At 46.9% G+C, this 26,064-nt stretch overlaps 1 protein-coding gene across 3 annotated transcripts; it reads left to right on the forward strand.

Moving 5' to 3' along the window:
* The first annotated feature begins 1,189 nt into the window (after positions 1-1,189).
* PAQR6 (progestin and adipoQ receptor family member 6) lies at positions 1,190-24,281 on the forward strand. 3 transcript variants are annotated; one of them, XM_083592045.1, is made up of 8 exons: positions 1,190-1,463; positions 11,072-11,231; positions 12,351-12,478; positions 12,990-13,195; positions 13,330-13,456; positions 16,621-16,717; positions 17,266-17,410; positions 18,451-24,281. In XM_083592045.1, exons 2-8 carry the CDS (start codon positions 11,181-11,183, stop codon positions 18,720-18,722), a joined length of 1,026 nt encoding a protein of 341 aa, XP_083448171.1. In that variant the 5' UTR covers positions 1,190-1,463; positions 11,072-11,180; the 3' UTR covers positions 18,723-24,281. The 3 variants fall into 3 exon arrangements, with proteins under 3 accessions (XP_083448171.1, XP_083448173.1, XP_083448172.1); XM_083592047.1 differs by lacking the exon at positions 1,190-1,463 and adding an exon at positions 1,533-1,709; XM_083592046.1 differs by lacking the exon at positions 1,190-1,463 and adding an exon at positions 2,529-2,990.
* The last annotated feature ends 1,783 nt before the right edge of the window (positions 24,282-26,064 follow it).

Below are 26,064 nucleotides of genomic sequence, written 5' to 3' on the forward strand. Positions count from 1 at the left end.
CAACCTTCTCCATGACATCCATTATTTTATAAACTTCTATCATGTTGCCTCTTCTTTGCCTTTTCTCTAAATTTAAAAGTCCCAACACTTGGGTCGCTTTTTCCCTCTTGCAAGATTTTGCTCCGAAGCTGGTCTGAAGCCTGCCTTTTTACAATGAGCTCTCTCAGCGCTGAGCTCCACATCTTGCTGCGATGCCCTTAAATCACTTACTTAGCCTCTGTGCCCACTGCAGAACGCCACAGCCGTCTCCCCAGTCAACTGACCCAGATCGCACAACAATAGCAGAAAGAGGCTTTTGTGTTACCTTTTTTGTCAAAAACATCTTCCAACCTCCTTCGAAGGGAGCTGGTTGTGAATTCTGGGTCAGGGCTACGTTCCACAGACATTTTGTTCAGTGTGCAGTTTTTTAAAAAGGGAATTCTTCTCCCGCCCCTTTAAAAATCCTTAATTGCCCCTATGGCAAAAATGTGAAGCCAGTCTCACCCTTCACCCTAAGTCCCTGAGATGGGTTGCAATATTAGAACACACATAAAAAATGGTTCAAAACAACTTGTTGGCATCCATGTGCCTCAATAGATAGAGTGCACCTCCAGGGGTGAAGTCAAACCTCTCCATTAGCAGCACCAAAATGAGGGTGCAAGCCTGGGCACTGTGCGTGGTGGTCCAGGACTGCCTAGATGACAGACCGCCCCCCCCAGCCTTGCCTATGTGGTCCAAAGGAAAGCAGAGCAGTACTCCCAGGTACCCCCACTGCACTGGCTAGGAGTAATAATAATAGTTGCTATTTTTAATTACAATTTCAGTTATTTAATATGAGACATTTTGGATTGGAGAGTTCCAGTCCTCAGTTAACGCCCGCCTTATTTCACTGGAAATTGTCTCTCAAAATTCAAAAATCTGGAAGCAGAAATTTTGGGTCACTTCAGAAAGTGCAAAAAGGCTCTCAGCTTGACACCTGGCTTTGCTCCGGCTGTGTAACTCTGGGACCTCCCGAAATGCGCTCCCCCCACCCAACCTAACCCCAAAAACGAATGTCCTCAAGGAACCTGCTGTGGCTCGCATCTCCCCCCACCCCTCCACACTCCAGCTGCAGATCCCCTGTTTAAAAAGACACGTTAGGTTTCTGCCTTGAAGGAGGGAGGAATAATGAGGGCTCTTTTATTGCATTTCTGGCTCCTGATGGTGGTGGCTTCTGCGAAGAGAGAGAGGCCCATTTCTTCCCCTTCCGCCCATAAACTCCAGCCAACGGGGAGGGCGGCCTGGCACTCCGCCACCAGAACTGGCAAGGAATGTAGCTTAGGGAAGAAGACGGCGGGGGGAGTAAAAACTAAGGGGGGAAAAACAGAAACACACTGAGCTCGCTTGGAGCCCGGGCTGCAGGCCCCGCAACTCAGACAAGATGGAGTGCTGGTAGCGGTGCATTGGGGGGGTCTGCCCCGCAGGGTCCGTCCTCTCTGGAGCAGGTAACTGCTTGCAAGCTGGCAGCCTCCTCGGCCTCCTTGCCTGCCTTTCATTCTTCTTGCCTGGGCGGTGGTTTCCTTCCTTCCTTCCTGCTGTGCCAGCTGTTGAGTTATTTTTTTAAAAAACTAACTTTTGAGCTTGCCTTGGTCAAAAGTTTTTCAGGATGCAGCTGAAAATCTTTCCGGGCGCATCGATGTGCCTGGTCCTCACAGCCTTGGCGCTCTGCACCCAGTGGATCTCAGCCTGAGGTTGGATGGCTGTCTATCAGGGATTTATTAGCTGTGATTGCAGGGGGTTGGGCTAGATGATCCTTGGGGTCCCTTTCTTCTCTACAATTCTATGATTCTGGCCTTAAGGTCTTGGCGTAGCCAGCCATTATCTCAGGAAGCGGGACTTTAGCAGGCAGAGTTGAGAAAAAGGAGGAGGAGATCAAGCCACCTGCTCTGCACCAGCCTGGTCCTGCGTCCATTCCTTAGCAGAGAGCCTCAGTTTACCCAGCTCTAAAATGGGCATAAATTTGAAGATGGTGTCAGTTTTTGGGAGGAGAGGGAGATTTTTTTTCTCTACAAATCAGTGCAGCTGTGCCCTGCTCAGGAGAGAGGAAACCTACATCCCCATAATGTCTTGCCCACAGCTGCTAAGCTTTCAATATCCCTTTTAGGTGGACTAATGAAATTAGAAATAGGACTTAACTGTGCCCTTTTTGACTGCTGGTACCGAATTTGGATTTCTCTGAGCTTTTTTGGTGCATTAGCTGTGTACCCCTGGTGTGCTTCCTCTAGCATTAAAATTTCAAAACTAGTGTGTGTTGTTCTGGTCATCCCATCAGATGGGATGGGGTTGGAGCAGTTCCCCTGCATGGAGAGTCTAAGGCTATTGGGGGCTTTTTAGATGGGGAGGGGGAAAGATAACTGGGGGTGGAGGAGTGGACGGCATGACAGAAATTTATAAATCAACGGTGTGATTGATCTCTGTGACTGATCCACAATTTCAGACAACTGCATAGTTAAATGTGATGTTAGCGGTGGGGGTTTTAAAAGTGAGGAGGGGGTGGACAACTCACGGGGGAGCAGATAACTGTTCATAGTTATCAGCCACGAGAGCCAGGGGTGGGGAAGTGACTAGGACCTGGAAGACCAGGGTTCAAATCCCCACTCAGCCACGAAGCTCAACGGGCGACCATGGACCAGCCACTATTCCTCTCGGCCTCACCTCGCAGGGTTGTTGTGGGGATTAAATTGAGAAAGGGAAGAAAAATATGGGCTACAAAGGCAATAAAAATGAATGATAGGGAAATGGAATCTCCATGTTCATCCCTGAAGGCCAGATGCTGAGGACAAATGATATGGGGTGGTACGTCATCCCTATGCCCTGCTTGGGAACTGCCAGAATCAGCCTTCACTCCTTATCTCATAAAGAAGAGGAAAGTGAGGGTTGGAGTCAAAAATCAGATTTTCTAGGCATGAGAAACCAGTGTGTATGGAGAACGCCAGTGCCATCACTCAGGAGGGACTTGGGGTCAACTCAAGGTAAGCATCTGATGGAAATATCCACATTGGATGTTTGTGGGTTTGTGTTCTGTTCTGCGCAGCCATTAGGCTTCCTTTGTCTTTCCTCAACATGGACTAGAAACTTGGGGTGGGGGGACGACTTGCTTCCAGCTCAGCATGGCAGCAATGAAAAGCACTGTGGTAAGCAAAACTGTTGACTTGCCTTTACTGTTGAAAAAGAGGTCCTTGTGTCTCCCACCCAAATGCCAGCTAGCAGCATCGGCGATCCCCAGGAGAAGCTGGGAGGGATTTGGGGCTGCGGACCAGCTGTTGAGGACCGCTGGGTATTTCATATACTTGTGCCTGTGTGTGTTTGTATGACATGAGAACATGGAATTTGTGACAGCTATAAAAGCAGATTTGCGCAGGGTGTTGGATTTAGGTGACCCTTGGATGATTGAAACCTGGGAGTGGGGGGGGGGTCGTAGGTGGCTTTAGGAGAGGATTAGACACATTTGTGGAGGAAAGGGCCAGTGCTTTTTTCCTGGGGGTGTGCAGGGGTACGCACACCCCTAAACGTTTTGTGAATCTTTGTACTTTTGTTCATTTACTGTACAGTGGTACCTCAGGTTACAAACACTTCAGGTTACTGACTCTGCTAACCTGGAAGCAGTACGTCGGGTTAAGAACTTTACCTCAGGATGACAATAAATCATGCGGCAGCAGCGGAGACTCCATTAGCTAAAGTGGTACCTCAGGTTAAGAAGTTTCAGGTTAAGAACGGACCTCCAGAACGAATTAAGTTCTTAACCTGAGGTACCACTGTAATTACTTCTAAATTTGCATCTAACACACACACACGAAGCCTCATACCCAGTGGACTTCTAAGAAACCAAATAGCTTCCTCTGCCATCTTGATTCAAAATGACATCCAGTTTTATCCAACCTTGCAACCTTGGCATTATCAACACAATGCTCTAACCAACTATCTTATGTTTCTGTTTAAATGACAGTACAGGTGGTACCTCGGGTTACAGACGCTTCAGGTTACAGACTCCGCTAACCCAGAAATAGTACCTCAGGTTAAGAACTTTGCTTCAGGATGAGAACAGAAATTGTGTGGTGGCAGTGGGAGGCCCCATTAGCTAAAGTGGTACCTCAGGTTAAGAACAGTTTCAGGTTAAGAATGGACCTCCAGAACGAATAAGGTTTGTAACCAGAGATACCACTGTATTTATTTTTCCCAATTTGAACTATAAAATGGTGATTTTCTTTAGTCAAAATGAGAGTACCCCTAAACATTTTTAAGGGGAAAAAAGCACTGGAGAGGGCTATCAACGGCTGCCAGCCACAGTGGCTGTGCTCTGCTTCCACAGTTGGAGGCAGAAATGCTTTTTGAAGCCTGGGAGCTGCAGGAGGGGAGAGGACTCTTGTACCTGGGTCCCGCTTGTGAGTTTCCTACAAGCATCTTGTTAGCTGCTGTGAGAAAAGGATGCTGCATTAGCTGGGCCATTGGCCTGATCCAGCAGGCTCTTCTTATGAATGCAGAATTTGGAGCCCGCAGCATCATTTGCAATGATTACCTTGGAGGAAGGGGATTTGTTTTGTTCTTCAAAGGAAGGCGGGTGGCTTCAATTAGCTAATGTCTGCTAAGTGCTTTTGAATATGGAAAATCTTTTAAGCGCTAAAAAAGCTTTTGCTGCCTGAGAAAGCCGGCTTTATTATATTTTTCAAGGTTGTTTTTTTTTAATTGCCAAATACCTCCTTAAAACCTTGCCTGTGGCAGATGTGTGTGTTGGGTAAATCCAGGAGAAAAATGAAGCTCATTGTTGGGTTTCAAAGCAACTGATGTTTTCCACAGGAGTGTTAGGGCTTGGGGATAATTTTGTTGGGGTTCTTTAAGTGCATGGCTCCATTGGATGTGATGTGTGGAGAGGGGAGGGGTCCTTGAGCAGTACTAGTGGGGACTATTTATTTAACAAAAATTATATACTTCTGGTTTGTAAAGCGGGGGGAATCAACAGTAGGTAAACAGAAATAAAGCACATGCCACTTCTACATGTCTGGCTGGGCTTTGCCTAAACCAGTGTTTCCCAAACTTGGGTCCCCAGCTGCTTTTGGACTATTTAGTAAGTTTAAATATTTTACTTACAAACTCCAAAGGTCACATTCATACGCTATTCCATGCAGCAACAATAAGAACACAGGTAGAAAGTTATTGGGTTGCAAAATACCAATAAATACTTCTGAGCATGTGGTCTGGGCTTGAAGCGGTCAAGCTCATACATGTTGCCTGGTGAGCTTCACATAGTACAAGAAAGTAAACAAAGGAAGCTTCACTTCCTTCTTCAATGGAGGTGAAGCGGTATGACCTGAGTCTAGGAATACAGTTCCATGGTCTTAACCCCTTCATGCATTAACTAGCCCTAAGCTTTCTAGTTATATTTGACTGCAATAACCCACAGCGAAGAGCTCCAAAAGGACCTCCCCAAAGTGGGTGAATGGTAAATGATGTTCACTGTGAAGTGATGCATGTTGTGGCAAAAATAATAATCTTAATTTCACCTATGCGCTCATGGGGTTTGAACTGATGGGGACTGACCAGGAACGAGACCTTGGGGTCATAGTGGACAGCTCAGTGAAGATGTTGACCCAATGTGCCGCGGCTGCAGAAAAGGCAGATTCCATGCTAGGGATCATTAGAAAAAGAACTGAAAGCAAAACTTGCCAGTATCATAATGCCGTTATAGAAATCTATGGTGTGACCGCATTTGGAATATTGTGTCCAGTTCTGGCCTCCTCACCTCAAAAAGGATCTTGTAAAGTTGGAAAAAGGTTCAGAAATGGCCAAGCAAAATGATTGAGGGGATGAAGCGACTCCCTTCTTGTGAGGAATGGTTGCAGCCTTTGGGACTTTGTAGTATAGAGAAAAGGCGAGCAGGAGGTGACATGGTAGAAGTTTATAGAATTATGCTTGGCATGGAGAAAGAGGATAGAAAAAAAGGTTTTCTCCCTCTCTCATAACAATAGAATTTGTGGAAATCCAATGAACTGGAACATTGGAAGATTCAGAACAGAGAAAATAGTTAAACTATGGAACTCCCTGCCACAGGAGGCAGCGACAGCTACCAGCTTGGATGGCTTTAAGAGAGGACTGGACAAATTCATGGCTGTCCTCCACAGTCAGAGGCAGGAGTGCTTCTGAATCCCAGTTGCTGGAAACCACAGGAAAGGAAAGTCCTCTTGTGCCCAAATCCTGCTAGACAGGCATCTAGTTGGCCACTGTGAGAACAGGATGCTGGACTACATGAGCCACTGCCCTGATCCAGCAGGGATCTCCTTATGTTCATTTTCCCTGCTGCTCCCAGCTCCCAAACCCATCACGCCTTCGAGACCGCGCTTCAAAAAAATATTGCTAGACCGATGGAAAGGGTGATTTTATCTCCCAAGAATTCAGCCTTGGCTTGGGTCTTTTTCAGCAAGAAGGGAGCCCAGTGCTGGTTGGCACACACTGGACAGAAAGCAGGAAGGGAGAGAGGCAGGGCCAGGGTGGAAGAGGAGGAGTGTTTGGGATGATGGGGTGACGGGGAAGCACAACTGGTGATTTTTATTGGATACAACATTTTGCCAAACTGGAAAAACGGATAATGAGATGTGGGGGAGGGAACCTCTTCTGACCTTTGAGCTTTGGGTGCCCTCCCATCTTTCCGGCGGGTTTTTCTTCAGAATCTTTTTTGTCTGGGTTGGTTACAAAGAAGTAATTAATCTTTTATTTCCATCCCTGCCGAAAGCCTTCATCGTTTTGCCTTGACTCCTCTGTGGTCAACCATGTGACTCAGAGGGCCTTCAGCTGTCAATGGTGGCCTTGTGCGAAGGAACAAAAGAGAACTTGATTTCTAGTTTGGGGGAAAACGGGGGGGGGGAGAGTTTCTTCCCCCACCCCTGTGAATGAAAGGTCTCCTTGGTTGAAAGGAAAAAGATTCTGGAGGGAGAACTGGGGGACAACTCCGTGTCCCACTCCTCTCCCCCCCTCTCATTGTCAAAATAGAGATGGTCAGCGCTTTACATGGACCAGAACTGTGGAACTCCTTGCCTCATGAGGTTGGTTGCGTCCTTCTCTTGCTGTTCTTTGCTGGCTCAAGCTTTAAAAAAAAAAAAAAACAACAACCAGCAGGCTTTTGTTTTAGCAGATGCCTATTGTTTTTCTGTCTGATTTTTCTGTTTTATCACTTGGTCCAATTTTTGAGGGAGGCCTGTAAGGGGATGGCAAGGGAGAGGGCCTTTTTAGGTGCCCCTCCCCATCTGTGGAATGCTTTCCCATAACCCTCCAACATTTCTCCGATGAAAATAGGGACGTCCCATTCCATAATGATAATTTTACTATTTATACCCCACACATCTTATTGGGTTGCCCCAGCAATCTGGGCAGCTTCCAAAATATATAAAAACACAATAGAACATTAAACCTTTTTTTTTTTAAAAAACACAACCTTCCCTATACAGGATTGCCTTCAGATGGCTCGGGGGTTGGATAACTCCATACCCTCCAACATTTCTCCGATGAAAATAGGGACGTCCTAAGGAAAAGCGGGACATTCTGGGATCCAGTCAGAAACTGGGACAGCTTCTCTAAATCAGGGACATCCCTGGAAAATAGGGACACTTGGAGGGTCTGCTCTCTGCTAGCAAGGTAAGCCTTGGGCCTTCACTGGCATTTTTTCAGAGCCAGATAAAAAACTTTCTCTCCCCCCTGCCAGATTTTTGGTAGACTCCAATGATGATGCTTTTAGGCAGAGCCACACATTGGAAAGTGCATGATTTCCCCCAGAGAATCCTGGGAACTGTAGTTCCCCTCACAGACCTACAATTCTTAGTACCCTCAACAAACTTCAGTTCCCATAATTATTTGGGATTTCAATGTATGCTGTGACTCTGTGTCCTATGCTGTTTGTGTGTGGCCAAACCTTCCTGCTGCTATTATGGCAGATGAAAAGAGTGATGTTTTGTATATATTTTTCTGAACTGCATGTGTGAATGTGTCAGCATTATAATGCATTTATGTTCATGTTTTTAAACACACTGTAAGTCACTAGGAGGCCTTTGTGCAACAACTCAAGTACTATGACTAAATAATCATCTGATGAGCCTATCTCTGTTTTATCACATCTTGTGGTTTTATGGTGTGTTCTTGCATGATGCATCTGGCTTCAGTTATTTATTTCCAATATTTCTCCGCCTCCCCATAACTCTGAGCTTCTCCAGGGGGGCACACACATGACAGAGTTTAAAACACAACACGGTATAAATGCATTTCCTGTCTAAATTGCGCCGCAGCAGAGTTAAAAGCAGTAAAACCAACCAATTCCATGCCGTTAGGGTGTCAAAATTGAAGCTCACACACAGAATTGGGCCTGGAAATGGTCCAGAAGCTGTTTTGTAGCTGGTGTGTTCGGACCAGGACATCCTGCCCCTGTCAACAACCCTGTTTTGGATGCTACCCCCTTCTGCACCCAATAGATCACTGCAGTCTGCCAGAGAGTCTCTCTTGCAAGTTCCAAACTTCTAGGGTGGCTACCCCTGTCCTGTGGAACAGCACCCCACACTTTCAGGAAACAGTCAAAGATATTGCTGTTCTGGCATATTTTCCCAGCTGGATAAATGGGTCTTTACCAGAAGTGTCCACCTGTTAGAGTTTTAGTCTTGCTATTGTTATCAGTTGGGGTGGGGAGGTAGGCTGTACGCTGAGACCCTGCTAACCCCTGGATCCAGCAAGAGTCAAAAATTAAGCCAAGTAGCTCCTGGGTGAGGCAATTGGCTGGATGATGGGTCATTAAAGGGAGCAAAAGGAAAGAGCTTCTGTGTGAGATGGCAAATCCCTCAACTCACAGAGGTTAGAAAGGCATAGCGAGAGTTGAAAGTTGGGGTGATGTGTGCTGGGGGGAAAGCAGCAAACTGGGAGGCAAAGCAATGTTTGGTTTTTGTTTGAATCCAAGGCAGTAGCTATGGGAGAAACAAGCTCCTTTTGGGGGGTGATAATACTGTGAACCCCTCCATTGTAGGCTCAGGTTGCATGTATGTGTAAATAAACTACCGTATTTTTCGCTCTATAAGACGCACCAGACCACAAGACGCACCTAGTTTTTGGAGGAGGAAAACAAGGGAAAAAATATTCTGAATCTCAGAAGCCAGAACAGCAAGAGGGATCGCTGCACAGTGAAAGCAGCAATCCCTCTTGCTGTTCTGGCTTCTGGTATAGCTGCGCAGCCTGCATTCGCTTCATAAGACGCACACACATTTCCCCTTACTTTTTAGGAGGGAAAAAGTGAGTCTTATAGAGCAAAAAATACGGTATATAGCATAAAGACACCACAGTCTCTGCTGTGCCTCATTACCAAAAGGAATCAACACGAAGCTGCCTGGAACCCCTGAAATCTTGCCCTGCCCAGAGATTGGGGTGGAGTGCAACACTGCAAATGTATTTGCTGGTTGTTGTTGGGGTTTTTTTTGTTTTTGTTTTTTGCATTAACTGTTTTAATTATTCTATGTGTAAATCATCTTGGGACAGTGGTTTAGAGAGTGTGCTGTAGTGCAGTTAAGAGTTATGAGAAATCTCCCACTCTGCCAAGCATCCCTTTCTTTGGATGGACAGAAAAATAGACGAAGGCTTTTCAGAGTGTGACCTTGGAGACCAGAGTTTGAATGCTCCGTCAACCACTGGGTGACCTCTGTTTCTGCATGTGTGTGATCTGCAGCGGTCGCACAATAAAGGAGAAACAGATCCAGTGCGACTTGAAAAGTTTTATGAAGCTTAGAAAATGATGAGTTAAGGACTCTGTTGTGGGGCATTGCGACCTAACACATGAACACACACTTCAGAAGCTTCTGGCCATTGTGCTGAATGGCAGACAAAGACTGACACACCCGGAAGCAAACCCTGACCAAAATATCTCTAGACAAATTGTTTGCAAGGGAGAGACATATATCAGTCTTCCTGTTCTGTGAATCAGGAAACCCTCAGAGAACCCTTCCATGACCTCGTAAACAACTATTCCCCTGGGTTCGCCTTTCTGGCGTTTGCTGGCTGGGGGGTCGTGTTGCTGGCCTGCCTTACTGGGCTGTTTTAGAGCTTGCAGCAAGATAATGCCTAAGAAGTAGTTTTGAAGCTCTCCCAGGTGCTGAATTGCCAGAAAATAGGAACAGCTGGAAGGCCTCTAGGTGCTCCCCTGGCAGAGTGGGTTTGGCAGTCCCTGGAGCTGGAAGGGAAGGGGGTCCCACAGCCTTCTGGAATCACCCCCCCCATTCTGAGGTGCATCAGGCTGCTGCCATTTTTGCATTCAGATTGACAGGTCTGGACACAATTCTCTGCCCCTTGATGGCAGCGGCACTTTATATAAGCTGTTCACCAGTGAAAGGGACTCCCTCGGAAGGCGGTGGACTCTGCTTCATTGGAGGTTTTTAAACAGAGGGTGGATGGCTACCTGTCAGGGATCCTTTAGCTGTGCAATGCAGGGGGTTGGACTGGATTACCCTTGGGGGTCCCTCCCAACCCTACAATTCTAATGATTCAATATCTGCTTCTGCTCCCTGTTTTATTTGTGACTGTTTATTAATTTTATGATGTCGATTTGTTTTGTTTTATTTATTGATTTATCAACAACTTCTTAATATACTTAAAAGACCACTGTAGACAGTTAAAATTATTGGCAGGGATACAAGGACACTTGTAATGTGAAATGAATTTTGGTACTATGATTATATAATAGATGAGTAATGGTAAAAGATGCAGGGGGGAAAAGAAAAAAAGGGTTTTTTAAAATGGAACCCGTGGAGGGAGGGGAGGAGGTCCGAAGGTTCAAAAGAACCTTTTTATTTTTATGTTGGGGAAGGTTAAAGTTATTGTGTATAAATATATGTTTTATTTATTTTTTGTTAAAGTTGATTGCGAGGTTATTGCTTGCCACCCTTAGAGCTAGGAGGACCTCAATAGTACAAACTCTGTAGCTCCATGTTTGGTGACAGCAACTCCTGGGTGAATTTTCACGTCTCTCTTTCTCTGTCTCTGTCTCTCCTGTATACGTATATCCCCCGGACCCATCCTCCTTTTTCCTTTGTCATTTTAGGACACAAATGTTGACCCCCTTCCCCATCCACTTGGCAAAATCTCTCCCCACAAGCAGAGTTGCCTTTAAAAACACATCTCCAAGAGAATCCCGTGCGCTGTGACTGGAAATGCTTACAATAAAGCTGCCTCAGATCTTCAGGGTCCACCAAGTACCTCGTGTGAGTAAATTATCCTTCCAGTGTTTACGATGTAGGGGCCATCTCCCCCCCCCAACCCAATCCCACTACGCATGGTTCTGTTCAGGAGGGTCTCTTAAAATCAACACACCTTGGCAGCTAACCAGTCAAGGAAACTGCACCGGTTGAATTTATACCACAGGGTGGTCCTCTGTTTGAAGGCTGGCTGTTCCAAGTCACGCTTAAAAGAGCATGAACTCTCTAATCATTTTCACGTTACATGCGAATGCAGCCTAACAAGTTGAAAGCCTCCTGTTTGGATCGTTTCTCTGCTCATAGACTCTGGGAATGGGATGGAAGGTTGTTATTGCCTGGGGGTGTTTTGTTAAAATTTGAAATAGGGAAGATGTAAAATGAGTGTCTCTGGGGCCAGTGGGGCCCATTTGGAATTTGGAGAGTGTGCCGTGGGCGCCAGCCACAAAATGGCTGCTCTGTGGGAGTGGCATAGCACAAAATGGCTGCCGTGGGGCCGTAGCATTATGGCTGCTACACATGAATGAGCAGAAAGAGAGACAGGAGGACAGCAACATGGTGTGGCTGTGCCCTCCTGTCAGCGGGGAGAAAGACTCCTACAGCAGTCACTGCCACCTTCACTCTTAGAGATAAGCTCTTTGTCCCTCTCCTCTCTTCAGAACGGAAAGGCGCCCAAGGAAATGTGAGCATATATAAGGGGACATGTTCAGTGCAGGGGAGGCTGAGCAAACAGAAGCAGTTGTAGATTTTTGAGGAGATATCTACTGAAACCTTTTGTGGGTGCCAAAGGGGGTCCTGGGGGGTCACACTGGTGCCTGGGGGTGCTGCATGGTGACCCTTGATGGTTTAACACAGGAACCTTTGACCTCCCAAATGCTGCTGAACTACAGCTCCCATCACCCCTCCACATTGACCATGCTTGCTAGGCCCGATGGGAGTTGTAGTTCAGCAACATCTGGAGGGCCAAAGGTTCCCTACCTCTGAACTGAAGTTAAGGAGAGCCTGTTGCCGCAGGTGGAGTTGTAGTGATGGGACACTTCAATAAAGCTTTTGATGCAGGCCTCACTTCTGCTAAATTTCTGTCTTGGCAACTCAAAAGTGTCTCATTGGGCAAATCCTGTCCTATAGATCTTCTGGGAAGATGGGATCATCTCTGGCTACCGTCACCCCAAAAGCTCTGCCTTGGATTGCGTCCTCAGCTCTTTTCAGCTGAACAACGAAACCATCAACATTTGGACACATTTTTTGCCAACGTGGTAAGTCTGCAGCGTCTTTCAGCCGCGTTCTGTGTAGAGTTACTTATCTCCTTGGCTTGGGGGGGGGGTGTCACATAACTCCATACCTTCCAACATTTCTCTGATGAAAATAGGGACATCCTAAGGAAAAGCAGGACATTCTGGGATCAAATCAGAAACCAGAACGGCTTTTGTAAATCCAGGACTGTCCCTGGAAAACAGGGACGCTTGGAGGGTCTGTAAATGACTTTGAAAAGCTGGTACCACAGGATCAAGTTCATCAATTTTGTTGAACCGATTAAATAGTTTCACTTGGATTTTGAATAAAGCATGCAGTTTAATTGTTCCTGTTTCGGATTTCATTGTGTTGTTACCTTCCTTACTGGGTTGTGCAAACTACTATTCTGAACAATGCTTTTTAGATAAGGTCACTGGGGATGTGTTTATGGAACCAAGGGGACTCTGGGCTGGAAAGGTTTGGGAACCGCTGTCCCGTTGTCCTTCTCCTGGATGCGTCTTTTGCCTCCTGTAGGTATTTTCTGTGGCGCTTCCTGATGCTCTCCTACAGCCTGGACTTCTGGCGCGACACCTACAGCTGGCCTTTCCTGGCCTACATGGTGCTGGTGTGCCTCTACCCCTTCACCTCCAGCTGTGCCCACACGTTCAGCACCATGTCCACCCATGCCAGGCACATCTGCTACTTCTTGGACTACGGAGCGCTCAGCCTCTACAGTTTGGGTGAGGCAGCCTTCAAGTCGCTGGTGGGAGGGAGTTCCGTAGGTTAACTGTGTGCTGCATTTAGAAGGACTCCCTTTAATCTGTCTTGAATTTTCCAACAGAGGTTGCGCAAGTTTCTTCTCTGTTTATTATAGGCTGCGCTATCACATACGGAGCCTACGCAATGCCTGACGTCTGGGTAGACGGCCCTTTGCACCACTGCTTTGTCCCCCTGGCGGCCCTGAATTCCTTTATCTGCACCAGCCTGTCTTGTTACTCCCGGTAAGTAAGGCCAGTGCTTTTATTTTATTTTTTTAAGGAAAAAGAAGGAGCCGTTCCTCACCATGAAGTTTGTACTGTTATTGCCACACTTTTAACATTTTTGGGGGTGGGGGTGGGGAGAAGGTGCTGTTATTGCATAGCCTTGGGTGCCCCCAAAGAAAAAAAAGCACTGGGTAAGGCTTTTGTGCCGTGCCAAGGTCAGAGCTGAAATGAAAACAGTGTATCTTGCACAGATGTGAAGTTGTGGCATATCAGATTTCAAAAAAGGCTGCATTTTGGAGCTCAGTTTATTTTAAAGATCTGGACATTGCCAGCAAGGCAACCATGGGCCAACTATGGCTCCAGATCCAGCGCTTTCTATAATTCAGAACCTTGTCAAAAATCAAACAGGGAGTGAGACTATGCAGTTGATGTTTGCTAGCAAATATGAGTTGAAAAGCGGCATTCTTTCCCCAAAACCACTTCAGCTCAAACCAAGAACTTTGTTAAATCATCCTCGCAGGATGTCTGTATATTCACCTGCCACCAGATCATTAAGTCACCTTCAGCCGCAAATAGTTTTGTATGTAGATTTAAAAACACAGAAGTTATCGGTTATATGACAGGAGGGATTTGTGGGCAGGTGGGGGACGGAGAAGAGAACAAGGGGAAATGTCCTGCCCTATCACCAACCATATACCTGGGATGGGGGGGGTCCCTTTGCTGTTAAAATGGCAAAAGAAAGAAAGAAAGAATGCAAAATAAATAAAAAATAAATCACCAGGCGAAAGAAGCCTGGGGCAAGGGTCCTTCACTAAGGTGGTCATTACAAGTCCATGGCCTCATATCTGAGCTGCAGAAGCGCAACCCACCCACCCTGATTTCAAGTGAGGGTGGAGTTCTGGGACTGAAAGTGCTGGGGTTAGCGTTCCTCCAGCGAGTCTGTGGCTGAGAGGGCCTTTTGGCTCACACAATTGCAGGGGGTTGGACTAGATGACCGCTGGGTTTCTTCCAAATCTACAATTCAGTGGCTCTATGACCGCTGAAGTCCCAGTGCATTTGGCAGCACTTATCCTGTGCAAGCGCACTGAGGTTTATGGAAGACTCCTACACACGTCTGCTCAGAAGTGAGCCCCATTGACTTCAATGGGGTTTACTTCTAGGTTAAGTGGCAGCCTAAGTCGTCCTGGCCCTGAGTTTGCTGCGTGGCTGCAGGCCTCCATTTTCTTAATCAATGCCTATCTTCAGAATGTAGATTAATAATAATAATAATAATAATAATAATAACAACAACAACAACAACTACACCTCTCAAGGAGCCCCAGGTAGCAAACAGATACACAATTTAAAAAACAAAGCCAAAGCTTTCTAAAACAGATCAAGATGTTCTTAAAGCAATTACAATATGAAACCATTACAAGCAATTACATTTGAAAACATCCTTCTGCCTGCTGATCTTGAGGTTGCTAGGAGCAGTATCTTTCAGCCACCAAGTGTCAAGGCAAACAGGAATGCTTTCACATTCCTCCTGCAAGTTAATATTTATTCATTCATTGTTTCTGAAGGCAGCCCTGTTTTGAGAAGCTTTTATTAATGTATGTATGTATGTATGTATGTATGTATGTATGTATGTTTTTATTTCCTTCCTTCCTTCCTTCCTTCCCACAGAACTCAAGGTGGCTTTCATGGTTCTCCCTCTCATTAAATCTCCACAACAACTACCCTGTGAGGTGGGCTAGGCTGAGAGTGAGTGACTGTCCCAAGACCACTCAATTAACTTCATGGCGGAGTGGGGGATTTGAACCCTGGTTTCCCAGATCCTGGTCCAACACTCCAGCCACTACGCCACACTGAGTGATGGAGACAGACACATCGTGCTGGGAAGGACATTCCGCACCTGGGGAACTCAGACGGGTAGCTGGGGGGGGGCAGGCGGGCACAGTGGCTTGGGTGCCTGCAGGCTCCACACTGACTGAAACGGCAGCGTGGGACTTGCTGGGACTCCTGTGGAGGCTCCGCGCAGCATGCTCTGCTCTGGTTTGCCCCGCCCCGTAGGCAGCTTGCTCCACCCCCATGGGCGGCTTGCCCTGCCCCCAGATGCAGGGTGCGTGTGCCGCCCTGGGCGCCTGAGCAGCTAGCTACGTCGCTGGGGGAACTACCACTGAAAAGTCCCCCGTCATGAGGTCAGTGCCAACTGGGCAGCTGCCCTCTTACAAATACCTAAGTACAGACACTCCTTTACCCTGGCCAGATTTAACGTTCTGCCCTCTGCCCTGCTGCTAGGCAGATACGAGGGCAAACCATATGAGTCACGTGTTTGCCCATGTGGCTCATCGGAAGTGGAAACAAGTCTGCATGTATTGCTGCACTGTAGTTACTACGAGGATCTACGCCTGACCTTTATTGCCCCAGTTCTACAAAAGCTTAAAAATGAACCAGAACTCCAACGTATGAGAGCCTTGGTAGAAGATAAGGTTCCTGAAATTACGATCAATGTTGCCAAATTCTGTGTAGCCGCTATTAGGCGCAGGAAACAAGAGCTTTCCAATGCCAATATGCAGGCGAAGGTAAATACTTAATTTTATTTATGCTGTCTAATTTGAAATTGCTGTTATGGCCTAATCTGTATTGAAATTGTCCTTTGTTTTTTCCGGTGTTATGCTTTGCTGACTAGCTGTACGAGTTAATCTGGTCTGTGACCGTTTAATAAAATTTGATTTGAAGGTTGTTGTAGATGAAGTGCCAGGGGGCTGTTTTAAGGCCCAATCTAGATGTTCCGTTTCAAGCCAGAGATTCAAAACTGCTGATAATAATAATAATAAATTATTTATACCCTGCCCATCTGGCTGGGTTTCCCCAGCCACTCTGGGAGGCTTCCAACAAAATATTAAAATACAGTGGTCTGTTAAACATTAAAAGCTTCCCTAAACAGGGCTGCCTTCAAATGTCTTCGAAATGTCAGATAATTGTTTATTTCCTTGACATCTGATGAGAGGGCGTTCCACAGGGCGGGCGCCACTACCGAGAAGGCCCTCTGCCTGGTTCCCAGTAACTTGGCTTCTCGCAGTGAGGGAACCGCCTGAAGCGCTACTCCACCCTACCCTGACTTTTTTTTCTCCATAGGCTGTTTTCACCACCTTTTAATTGGAACTTTCCCTCCCCCTCCCGTTGTTCTCCTGGTCTAGATTCCTGGAACTGGAGTGTCCTTCTTTGTGCAAGATCTTGAGGACTACAGCCTTCGCTTACCCTTTCCTCTTCGACAACATTCCATTGTTCTACAGGGTAGGATGGCGGTGGGGGCAATGTGACCCTAGGGGTGGGGTGCTCTGCTGGGAGAGGTTTGTCAATGGCTGCTAACCACAAGGGCTAGGCTCTGCCCTCCCAGTCAGAGGCAATAATGCATCTGAACATGCAGGTGCTGGAACCGCAGGTGGGGAGAGTGTGGCTCTTATGCTCAGCTCCTGTTTGCTGGGTTCCCTGGTTGGCCACTGTGAGAACAGGATGCTGGACTAGAAGGGCCATTGGCCTGATCCTGCAGGGCTGTTCTTACGTTCATATATTTTTTTACTTTGGCCTCTAAGGACTGAATGTGCAGTTTCCCCTACCTTCGCAATCGCATACCAATAATCCAGATTAGTCCCAATAGTTTTTGGGGTGAGCCTCCCCACACCCAAGTCTTGCTATGCCATGCAGATGCAAATTCTTGCCTTCATTTCTTTCCTCATAGTGCCACAGGAAGCAGGTGGCTTCACTCTTTGGCATGGTGTCACTGTTCCTCCCCTCCAGGGCCACCCTTCCTGGCTGACTCATGACACTTCCTTACCTTTCAGCTTTTGTTCTGCTTTGGTGAAGACTGCGCCTGGAATGACTCCGTCCCTGGTTACTTCTACCACCTTCTTTTCGCAGCCCTCACTGGCTTCCTCTTCGCTTCCCACCTGCCAGAGCGCCTGGCCCCTGGGCGCTTCGATTACATTGGTAAGAGAAGGGGGGGTGGGGTGGGCCAGGGTGGAGATAATTGAATCCCTGCAATGGGGTTGCTCTGTCCCAGCTCCTGCCAACCTAGCAGTTCGAAAGCATGCCAGTGCAAATAGATAAATAGGTACCACTGCAGCAGGAAGATAAATGACATTTCCGTGCGCTCTGGTTTTTGTCACAGTGTCTGGTTGTGCCAGAAGCGGTTTAGTCCTGCTGGCCACATGACTCGGAAAGCTGTCTGTGGACAAACACCGGTTCCCTCGGCCTGAAAGCGAGATGAGCGCCGCAACCCCATAGTCACCTTTGACTGGACTTAACTGTCCAGGGGTCCTTTACCTTTACCTTAATCAAGTCCAAAGTCAGAAGCAGGAAATGTTTCTGAATACCACTTGCCAGAAACCACAGGAGGAGAGTGTGCTCTTGGGCTTGATCGATAAAGGCATCTGGTTGGCCACTGTGAGAACAGACTGGATGGGCCATTGGCTTTATCCAGCCCCGGCTCTTCTTCCTCCCCAAGGAGGACCTTAAGGTCCACAAATGACAACATTTTGGAGGTCCCAGGTCGCAAAGTGGTTAGATTGGTCTCAACTAGGACAGGGCCTTTTCAGTACTGGCCCCAATTTGGTGCAACAAGAGACTAGGGCACTGCGGGACTTGATATCTTTCCACAGGGCCTGCAAGACAGAGCTGTTCCGCCTGGCCTTTGGTTTGGACTCAGTTTGACCCTTATGTCTCTCTCCCCTTATGGTCTTGATTTATTGGCTACTTTTAAAATGAGACTGCATTTTAAATTGCATTTTAACCTGTATTTCCCCCCCCCCCACTATTATGTTTTTACTGTGATTTTATTGGTGTTAGCCGCCCTGAGCCTGGCTCTGGCCGGGGAGGGCAAGGTATAAATAAAATTATTATTATTATTATTATTATTATTATTATTATTATTATTATTATTATTATTATGTTACAACCATTTTCTCTCTCTTGAGCTTCTCTTATCGCCCCATCTCTTCTCTCTCCCACCTCCCTTCCTCCCGCCACAGGACACAGCCACCAGCTCTTCCACATCTGTGCTGTCGTGGGCACCCATTTCCAACTGGAATCTGTTTTATGGGACTTGCATTCGCGCCGGGCCTGGCTGAGCGCTCATGCCCCGGCGGCCACCTTCACCCAGACTTTTGCCATCCTCGGAGCTGCCCTCCTGGGCAACCTCGCACTCGTGGCTGCCTTCACCATGGCCCTCCTCCGGTCCTCCGGCACGACACTGATTCTGCAGAGCAACGTCCCCGAGGTGGAGCGGCCCAAGGAGCAGTGATGGAGCCCTCTCTGGCGGTGCTCTGTGGCTTTGGTTTCTCTGAGGGACCTTCGTTCCACCTCCCTCGGGCGGCAACTCCTTTGGGAGCCCCTGGGGTGAGCGTTTTCTCCACTGTCGCACTTTATACCTCAGTGTTCTGTGTTCCGGAGGAATGTGGCGCCTGCGTCAGAAGGGGGGGGGGGACCCTTTGAATGTTCCTCCTAGGTTTGAGCACTTTAAACATTTGGTTGGGACTCGACTGTTCGTGGGTGTGCAGCACAGAGACCCACAACTGAATGCCTCCCCCCACAGTATGTCAGAGAAGTGGACTTGGGTTTCTGCCGGGACGGCCATTGCTGGCTCTCTCTCCTCCTACACAGAGCCTGATTTCCACTTTCCATTCAGCTCTGCTTCCAGGGGTGCTAAATTCTAAATATCTGGGCACCGCGTCCTTTCTCTTCATATGTTCTCCTCAGGAGAGTTGCTGTTGCACTGAGAGTCCCGCTCATGGGCTTCCTGTTGTGGGCATCTGGTCAGCCATTTTGAGAACAGGATGCTGGGCTAGAATGGGCCTTCAGCCTGATCCAGCTCCAGGCATATCCTCTGATGTTCTTACATAACTCTTGTCTCCAACGATGGCAAGCAGATACCTCCAGGGAGAGGGTGAAGGCACCCTGTATTCTGAGGGAGGCTTCCTCTGAACATGGAGCCTAGACCTGCTCTGTATCCATTTTTCTCTCCCCCTTTTAAACCACCCACACTTCACCACACCTTGGGGCAACAAATTCCATCCATTAATCCTGCATCGTACAAGGAAGGCCCTCCTTTCTATTTGTCGACCGCCAACCCATTTTTCTTGAGGGACTTCCCTCACGCTTCTTGCATTCTGTCTCAGATTCTCCAGCTGTGGCTGGGACACAGACTAGATGAGAAGATCCCTTCCGATTCTACGATCCTGTGATTCTCATGTGACACAAGAGGGTGGAGGCATCCCCTGTGGGCCAAAACCCCAGAAAGAGAGGACTCTCTCCACACTTGGCGCAAGAGAATAGCACCGCCCACAAAAGAACTAAGCGTGTGTGCCTTTCTTTTGGATTGCACAGCTTATTTGTTGCACGAAAACCCAAATGGCATCTCTCCCCACCCCAAGTTGCACTCATTAATTGTTAACCAATTATTGGGAAGTTCCCCAATAATGAAGAGAGGAGATTCTGAGTGAGTGCAACTACCATAGTTGGGTGCCATTGTGAGGGTTTTTTTACGCAAGAAGGCCCCAGCCTAAATCCGTTTGCTGTAAGAAAGGAGAGCAACAGCAGGATGAGAATTCTCTGTGCCTCCTGTAAGCAAGATTAGACAAAGAACGGGCTCAGATTGCAAAAGATGGTTGGATGCTGGGATGATCCATAAAGGTGCACAACTGCGATGGATTAAGCCGGCGGTTCCCAAACATTTTTGGTCCATTCCCCCTTGGTTCCATAAACTCATCCCCCGATGGCCCCCCTCATTAAAAACATCCTTCGGAATAGCAGTTTGCACAGCCCACGAAGGAAGTTCATAACACAATAAAAATCAAAGCAGCAGCAGCTATTAATTGCATATTTATTCAAAATCCAGTTGAAACTATTTATGTAGTTCATTTAATTCAACAACAACAAAATCATCATCATCATCATTTAATTTATATCCCGCCCAGCCATTCTGGGCGGCTTACAGCATATATAATCAAACAGAATAATCAAACAGAATATACTATACAGGCAACAAACAAACCAATAAATCAATAGAAACCAATAATAACAACAATAATAGCAACTATAGTAAACAGTTTACAGTTATACCCAAATTAAAATAACTGCCAACCCCAACTAAACATTTCCAGTGAGACCAGCTTTTCACAGTCTTATAGTCATTTACACCTCCAGCACCCTCTTCCACTCGCTTGTTTCTTAGCCCCCCAAGTAATCCCCCTACCCACAAAGGGGGTGTACCATCCACTTTGGGAACCATTGTCCAAGGCACCTGTTTTGCAACTAGTGGGTTGGGATGACCTACAGACTTAGTTGGGTTGCACTAGCAAAACAGCAAGCAGGCAGAAGATTGAGGGGAAAGCTGCAATATACAAATACTTTTAAAAATACTAATAATTAAGAAGTGGGGTCTCCCAATGTATGTCTGGGCTAAAAATGGGTTCTGGGTCTGAGAAGGTTGGAGACTGCTGAACTCAAAGTATTGTGGACTCTCCATCGCTAGAGATCTTCAAGCGCAAGTTGAGGAAATATTTGGCTGAGTGGCGTTGACATGGACCTGATTCACGAGGCAAGATGGGTAGCTGGATGAGGCCAAGAGCCACTTCCGTTCCTGTCTTTCCAGGCTGCCCATCAGTAGGGATGAAAGATGGAGATGTTGCCAAGACCAGCAGAATCTGAAGGCCACAGTGCTTAGCTTGTGGCTGGTCTAGGATCACGACTAGAGGAAAGTAGTCTCTGCAAACTCATTCCTTTCACTACAGAAACCCCAAGATGTCCCATATTTTGTACGAGGAATGAGATCCAAACCAAGGAAACCCCAGACTTGCAAATCTGAGGATGTAGAATTGCAGATCCTTAGCTGTCCTAGCAAGCTTATAAGGAACACAACCCTGGTGGGACATTGTGTCTGGACATTCCCAGACCTGATAGGAAATTCTGTCCAGATGTTCCCAGAAAAATGAAAGTCCAAAGGATGTAGTGGGCGATATACTTTTGAGCGTTTGAGGCTGTTTTTAGTGTGTTCTTGAAGAGGGTGGAGCCTGGAGAAGGCCGGTGGCTCATTAGCTGATGGTGCTAATTGTTTGACTGTTAATTATCAGAGCCGGATTGGCTGAGAGGCATGAGGGTCCTGATAATGGAGATGGAGTTTTAATACGGTTTCCTGGAGGTGTTTTTACGAAGGATCTAGCGTTGGAGCATATAGTTGTGGTATCCAATATGGAAAGTGGGGCCCTGTCTTCACTTAGCTTGTTCCTTGCATTACGCCCAGTTCAACCAACCTGGGCGATGGACATTTGCAGGCTGAACTTGAGTGACCGTGAACTGGATTTTCTAGATTGATCAGAATCAGCATTTGTGGCTTTGGGCTGGTAGTGGTAGAAATTGTCCAAAGCCTTCCATTATCTACTTTGCTGCTAACTAACAACTACCGTATTTTTCGCTCCATAAGACGCACCAGACCATAAGACGCACCTAGTTTTTAGAGGAGGAAAACAAGAAGAAAAAAAATATTCTGAATTCCAGAAGCCAGAACAGCAAGAGGGATTGCCGCTTTTGCTGCGATCCCTCTTGCTGTTCTGGCTTCTGGGATAGCTGCGCAGCCTGCATTCACTCCATAAGACGCACACACATTTCCCCTTTTTAGGAGGGAAAAAGTGCGTCTTATAGAGCGAAAAATACGGTAAGTAGCATGCAAACTCAACAAGCACAGTTTTTGTGGATCGCAGCAGGCAGGGGTGAAAGCCACAGGAATAGAGAGAATTGCTTTTGTGTTCAGGTCCTGTTTGCCAATTTCCCCACAAGCATCTGGTTGGCCACTGTGAGAACAGGATGCTGCACTGAAGGAGCCTGGACTAGATGATCCTTGGGGTCCCTTCCGACTCTACAATTCTATGATTCTATGGCTAGATGGGCCTGATCCAGCAAGCTCTTGTTATGCTCTTATGTTGCCTTAACAGCAATGCCACTGCTAATGGTGTAGAGCAGTTCTGTGGTTGGGAGAGAAGCCAGGCAGAGGAAGAGATCTCTTTCTAGAACTCTCTGTGCCTCCTTGAGTGATAAGCAGAGAGCAACTCTTTAATTGTGATAAGTGAGGCCTTCTCTTTTATTCTGTAAAACAAACTACCCAAATCAGACAGAGATAAGAGCGCAACCCTGCTCCTCTGGGTTTTAGGACCTCGGAAAGAAAGTTCATTGAACCCTTGTAAGTTCAATGGCAACCAAAAAAGGCCAGTAACAGATTACTCTTGGTCACCTCTCTTTCCCAGCAGCGGCAGAGCAAGCCAATCGGACGCCTGGGGTGAGCCGGGGCAGGATGCTCCGTGGGGCCTCCAGAGTCTGTCTGCCTCTTCCCACTCAGCCGCCCTACAGCTGGGGGGGAGGCAGCGGGCGGACCATTTGGGGCAGCACGGAGCCTGCAGGTGCCCAAGCAACCACATCACTCCCAGGAGAGATGCGTTGCTTGGGCGTGCTGCCGGCTCCGTGGTGAATGCCACCCAGGATACCGCCCCCACCTTACCCCCTTCCTCCGCCCCAGCTTCCCAGAGATGTCCAGTTACTACTTGCTTGAATATTGCATTAAGGAATGATCAAAACAGGCTCCAGCCCTTACGAGGAGCACCAGATTGAGACCTTTAGAGGCCCTGAGCACTGAAAAGGTGCTGCCACTACGTAATTCAAAATAAAAATGGCATGGGGGAGGACTATATAACTCTTGGGGTCCCTTCTAACTCTACAATTCTTCTGGTTGTTTTGTGTGCGTGAGAGTGCTTTGCTGGTGCCTGATTGTGCCTACACTGTTTACTAGGGAGCTGAGGTCAGTGGGCCTTACTTCTGAGTAAACATGCAGAGCTTTGCGCTGTTAATGTCTCAGTAGGAGGGGGAGGCCCAGGAACAACTGGACTAAAAGGGCTCTACTTTTGGGCAGCCACACTCACCCTTTTTAAAAAAGAACAGTTCTGTTTATGTTTACAACATTAGTCATTGTTCTTGCTTTCTGTTTTTCACAAAGCTTTTCATAGACACTGCTGCTTTGGTGGGTTAACATTTAAATGTCCCCCACCTTCTTTTTGTATTAACATTAAAAACACATATATGTTTGCTTTGGAGGGGGTGGTCTGTTGTACTGGGCAGAGTGCAAGTAGGGAGGGAAAGCTTAATTATTATTATTTGTTCTTGAAGAGGCTTCAAATTGCTCTTCTGGGTGTTCTTTTCTGCTCCTAGACTGTGTCTGAGGGCTGCCATTCCTGTGCCTTTAGATGCATGCAATGGACAGAAATTCACCAGGTGCATCACCTGTTGGATTTCAGCCTGCTGTGCAAGGGAAAAGTGCCTGAGGGTTGCCACCCTTATTCCTGGCAAAGTTCCTGTGCCTTAGATGCATGCAGCAGACAGAAATTCTGCCAGTCATGAAAGAGGAGAGGTGGGGAGAAATAGCAATTTTTTAAAAAATGTTTCCTTTGAGGATAGGAGATGTCCCGAAACCTTAGTCTTCGCTGACATGTGCCTTTTACTGTGTTTTGAATGTGTTTTGAAATATTTTATTGACCTCTCCTTTTTCACGTAACCTTAACAAATCTGTGCTTGCTGCTAGGAAAATCCTGAATTCCGCAGAAACGAGAGATGCCAAAATTACATATTTATTCCCTGTCCAAGAGAAACCACTTTTTATGGAAAAGCTGTATAAAATGTTTTGCTACCTTAACTGAATGATGCTGTCTCTTGGTTTTCTGTTTTGTTTTTTTTAAATAATAATAATAATACCTGTATTTGAAATAAAACAGCTTTAATTCAAAACTGGAATGACAGAACAATAAACTCTGAAACCAACAATGCCCTGCTTGTCTGCTGTTCTGTGATTAAGATATTTAGGTGCTTCCAAGATGGAGCATAATACTACAAACAAGTAAATCAGATATTACAAACAGATGACAACTGGTTTGGTTTTTTAACAGACTGGCTTTCCCCTAGAAAGGGTAAATACAAATTAAAATAGCGGGGGGGGGGGGGTGTCAGCTGGCATTTTGATGCCAACATTGCAGATCCTACTGTTCCCACCAATGCTGCATGCACCTCAATTTCCAAGCAGTGATACCTGTGTGTGCAGCAAAAAATAGGGGGGGGGGAAGGCTTTAATAGTGTCCCTGAAAATCTGCCTGAATCAATCTAGTTCTCGGAAAACCGAGGAGGTTTTTTCAAATACAACTATACCTTGTATTCTCAGACACAGAGCTCTTGGCCTTCTTTTAACACCATGTTTGGAAAACTGAGGTGCTGAAGGGCACCAAGAGGTCTCAGCTGTCACAGGGGGGGACTATTTAAACTCTTCCAATGTTCAAAAACAAACAAAACAAAACAAAACAAAACAAAACAAAACAAAACTCCCATTGTACTAGGCGCATTTTGCATCAGGGGATTTCATTGGCGCGAGCAGTTTCTGGGCTCTGGGTGCAGTACTGAGCCTAAGATTTCAGATTAAAACTGCAGAATAGAAGGGAAGGAGGACCTTTTTCTGCCTCCCCTCTTCCAACTACTTTCTGAAGACTGGAGAAGAGACCCTCTTAAGAATACTAGGGGGGTGGGCAGGGGAATGACTAGACCATGTGAATAACGAACATAACATTTTAGCCGCAGTTCGTTCATTTTCATCTTTGCATTCTTGTTATAAAAAAGCGCACCTAGACATTCTGTGGTTGTGCCCATAACCTAGGCTTAAGGTGCCATTTAGCTCCTAGCTTTCATATCTCAGTTTCTAACACTGAACTCTTCCATCTATGATCTATTATCCACGAACACTTGTACATAAAAGGGGTTCTGTCTAGCTCTGGAGCTTGTTGGTTCCAGAGTTTTGAATGCTATTGGGCTTGACATGGGGCTGGCTAACCACCCCGTTCAGGGGCCTGATCTGCCCACCCCCCACCCCAAGCAAACGTCACACTGCTTTCAAAATAAAGCAAGACACAGCCTGTCTCCTTTTTAAGGTGGAACGGAAATATCCTAACAGGGACCCCATGGGGATGCAAATGTATACAGGCATTTCTTTCCCACCCTTTTCACCAAGGAGCTCAAGGTGACATACATGGTTCTCCTCCCCACACTGATTTAATCCCCACAACAACCCTGTGAGGTAGGTTAGGCTGAGAGGCAGCAACTGAGCTTCATGGTCAAGTGGGCATTCGAACCCTTGTCTCCCAGGTACTAGTCTGACTCTTAAGCACTAAAGGTAAAAAAGGAAAAGGACCCCTGGACAGTTAAGTCCAGTCAAAGGCGACTCTGGGGTTGCGGCGCTCATCTCGCTTTCAGGCCAAGGGAGCCAGCGTTTGTCCCCAGACAGCTTTCTGGGTCATGTGACCAGCATGACTAAACCGCTTCTGGTGCAATAGAATGCTGTGACGGAAACCAGAGCGCACGGAAACCCCGTTTACCTTCCCTCCGCAGCGGTACCTATTTATCTACTTGCACTGGTGTGCTTTTGAACTGCTAGGTAAGCAGGAGCTGGGACGGAGCAACAGGAGCTCACCCCGTTGTGCGGATTCGAACCACCAACCTTCTGATCAGCAAGCCCAAGAGGCTCAGTGGTTTAGATCACAGTGCCACCCACTACACCTAACTGGCTT

This window comes from Podarcis filfolensis, assembly GCF_964270895.1.
Source record: "Podarcis filfolensis genome assembly, chromosome: 16".
Lineage (NCBI taxonomy): Eukaryota > Metazoa > Chordata > Lepidosauria > Squamata > Lacertidae > Podarcis > Podarcis filfolensis.